This window comes from Penaeus monodon, chromosome 13, assembly GCF_015228065.2.
Source record: "Penaeus monodon isolate SGIC_2016 chromosome 13, NSTDA_Pmon_1, whole genome shotgun sequence".
NCBI lineage: Eukaryota > Metazoa > Arthropoda > Malacostraca > Decapoda > Penaeidae > Penaeus > Penaeus monodon.
In genome coordinates, this window is record NC_051398.1 from 49,797,510 (window position 1) to 49,800,009 (window position 2,500).

The 2,500-nt window shown below is 44.7% G+C and overlaps 1 protein-coding gene across 1 annotated transcript in view; it reads right to left on the bottom strand.

Annotated features, from left to right (window-relative positions):
- The window catches only part of LOC119580405 (serine/threonine-protein kinase WNK1-like), a 73,901-nt gene that overhangs the window by 7,552 nt on the left and 63,849 nt on the right, over positions 1-2,500 (bottom strand). The window contains 2 exon segments of the mRNA XM_037928537.1: positions 1-1,731; positions 2,198-2,398. The exon segment at positions 1-1,731 is cut by the window's left edge and continues 141 nt beyond it. Of these exon segments, the coding sequence (XP_037784465.1) occupies positions 1-1,731; positions 2,198-2,398 (1,932 nt within the window).

The following is a 2,500-nucleotide window of genomic DNA, read 5'->3' on the forward strand; positions in this document are numbered from 1 at the left end:
CACAGGACAAGGGGGGGACTGTGGGGAATGCTGAGGACTCTGGCAAAAGTAGTGCTGTGAATGAGCAGGTTGGCCTTGAGACTTGGGTGACTGACAATGCAAAGGACTCCTGGGCGACAGAGGGTAATGGAAAGTATGCGGAGGTGAATGAGACAGCTGGCTAGCGAATCTGGGTGATCGCTGGGAAGGATATGGAACCTCATATGCAAACTGAGGATTGTAGGCCTCTGGTGATGTCATAGTTGGGGACTCCCGAAGAGGTTCATAGAGGGAATCATCTTCTGCAAATCCTTCTTCACTGCTAGAGCTCGATGTTGGGTAGTAGTTCTTTGAGTGAGTCCTTGAACGAGGTCTAATCCTGTACCAGGGTCGATGCTCTTCCAACTGGAAGTGTTGTGTCACACCTGTTCCTCCTTGAATGGTATAGTATACATCATCTTGGAATGCAGGAGCATGCAGTGTTTCAGTATGCTGAGGTCTAATAACACGTGGAGTTGGCGATGGATGGGATGATGTATGCACTGTATGATATACAGTTTCTTGATGTACACCATGGTGATGGCTCCTCCTTGTCAATCTCCTCACAGCTGGACTTTGTTTTAAGGAGTGACCTGGTGAATGCATCCCAAACTGTCCATCCTCTGTAAAGCTGACACTGCTCACTGTTCTAAGTGGATGAAGGTGAGGAGTTGAAGCACGTGCCTCACTAAGCTCCCAAGAAGAATGAGACAGTCCTGAATCCCGTGCTGCTGATAAGCCCACATGATGCATGTTACTTACACTTTTGGTGCGTGATAATGGGCTATAAACACTAAGTGACTGCCTTTCCCCAGAGCGATTTAGTGACTCTCGAGACTTTTGCAACATTTCTCTTGACTGTTTGACTTCTTCAAATAGGTTCCTCAAGTCAATGATACTGCTGCTGCGATCTAGCCAATTAATGCTATCTGTCTTCTTCAGAGCAGGTTTTAAGGGTCGATTTCTTGGAGGGACTGGTGGAGGAATCAGGTTGGTCTGGCCTTTCACAGGCTTTTGTTTTGAACAAGTTGTAGCACTTGGGGAGGTCTGTGCTGGTGAAACTAAGCTCTGACATCCTTGACCTTCTGAACCTTCAGTCTGCACTTCAACACTCTTGCAGTACACAGCTGCATACCCATATTCAGATGAACCTCTACGACACTCAAAAGAATCTCTATTAACTGCCATTTCTGCAAGCTCCTCAGTATCTGCATCATAAGATGTACTTACTGAAAACTTCCACGGACCAGATTTGCTCTTGACAACATTTGGCGTCTTGGGCAGAGCTACTTTCTTGTCAGACCTCTTCTCACAGCCAGCATTTGATGGTTTGTCTTTCAAATGAGATGAAGTATGGTCATCACTAGAAGCTGCAGGAGTAATGCATATTGGAGGGACCTCTTTGAAACAAGGGTCTGGTGTGTTTGTGCTACTGGAAGGTGGAGGCTCAGGAATATCTAGTTTCAGGCTCCTGGTCTTTCTGAATGTCTGTATCTTTGCAGAATGACTACTTGTCTTGGGTCTAGGTAAGCTGTGGTTATCCCTGGTGGGAGTCTGTGAAAGGGGGGGTTTAGGGGAAGCCTGTGAAAGCGGAGGGGTTGGGTGGGGAGGGACAGCAATGCCCTGCGCCCCACATGCCTGCTGGGGGTCGGGGTAGGAAGGTGAGGGCTGGGACTGGGGCTGCCAGCTATCGCCAGGGGGTCTAGTAACAACCTATAGAAAGCAAAACAACTCTTAGTGTGAATCTCAACAATGTTCGTAGCTTTTCGGACTAGAATTGTTCAAAAATTAATAATACTTAACAAGCATGCATGTTAACCAAAAAAATGATTCATGCAATGGAAAATGTACTGGACATACAATCATGCATAAAAAATCAAAACCAAAATTGCTCTCATGAGGTGAAACACTGGGGAATAACAATTCTACTAAACAGAAATAAAACATATAAGACTGTAAAGATAAGGATTTCATACAGCATTAATGTAATCAAATCACTTAAAGCTGCACACTTACATCAGAGATGCTCTTGTGATTTTTTTTTTTTTTTTTTTTTTTTTTTTGAGAAATGCATGACAGACATGAGCAACAATCATCTTAATATGTAAGAGCAAACTATTCTTTAATTGGCCAATTACAATCTCATCATCAAAAGCAAATTTTGCACTCTGATACATACTACACTGCCTTGACTATCCCCCAGAGTTGGTATGTGGTCCTCGCTAGAGTCATTTGTTACTGAAGGCTGTTGACTAAAGGCATCTCCATCAGCAGCGGGTGTGGCAGGTGTTGTAGCTGATGTGTCCTCAGAGACAAAGGAGGAGGTCATGGATGGAGGGGCTGAGGGCCCGGCAGAGGGGGGGTCTGAAGGTGTCCCTCCCTAGAACATTTAGAGGACAATGTGTTGTAAACTAATTTTACAAAAGAAAAAGCATTAATTTTTTTCAGGTGTGTCCTTGAAACACCCGTATCTAAAATCCCA